Genomic DNA, 575 nt, shown 5'->3' with positions numbered 1-575 from the left:
TTTCTATTTTTCCTACCAAAGTGGATAACTTCACATTTCTCCACATTATATTCCATTTGCCATGTTCTTGCCCACTCACTTAGCCTGTCTATATCCCCTTGAACCCTCCTTGCATCCTCCTCACAACTTACATTCCCACCCAGCTTTGTATCATCAGCAAACTTGGATAGATTACATTTGGTCCCCTCATCCAAATCATTGATGTAGATTGTGAATAGCTGAGGCCCAAGCACTGATCCTTGCGGTACCCCACTGGTTACAGCCTGCCAACCCGAAAATGACCCATTTATCTGTTTTCTGTCTGTTAACCAATCCTCAATCCATGCTAGTATATTACCCCCAATCCCATGAGCCCTAATTTTGTTTAGTAACCTCTTGTGTGGCACCTTATCAAATGCCTTCTGAAAATCCAAATACACCACATCCACTCGTTCCCCCTTATCTGTTCTGCTAGTTACAACCACAAAAAGCTCTTAACAGATTTGTCAAACACGATTTCCCTTTCATAAATCCGTGTTGACTCTGCCCAATCGTATTATTATTTTCTAAGTGCCCTGTCACCACATCCTTAATAA

General features: G+C 41.7%; 1 protein-coding gene across 1 annotated transcript in view; it reads left to right on the top strand.

Moving 5' to 3' along the window:
- Positions 1-28, top strand: part of LOC147086716 (GRIP1-associated protein 1-like) — a 124206-nt gene extending 124178 nt beyond the window's left edge. Inside the window, exon 18 of the mRNA XM_085978308.1 lies at positions 22-28. Within this exon, the coding sequence (XP_085834434.1) occupies positions 22-28 (7 nt within the window). The remainder of the gene's footprint in view (positions 1-21) is intronic.
- The last annotated feature ends 547 nt before the right edge of the window (positions 29-575 follow it).

Source organism: Somniosus microcephalus, unplaced genomic scaffold (assembly GCF_052327205.1).
Source record: "Somniosus microcephalus isolate GS21.2 unplaced genomic scaffold, FLI_Smic_1.0 unresolved_chr7, whole genome shotgun sequence".
Classification (NCBI taxonomy): domain Eukaryota; kingdom Metazoa; phylum Chordata; class Chondrichthyes; order Squaliformes; family Somniosidae; genus Somniosus; species Somniosus microcephalus.
Note: the sequence above shows the minus strand (reverse complement) of the source record. Positions and strands in the feature narration are given on the sequence as shown.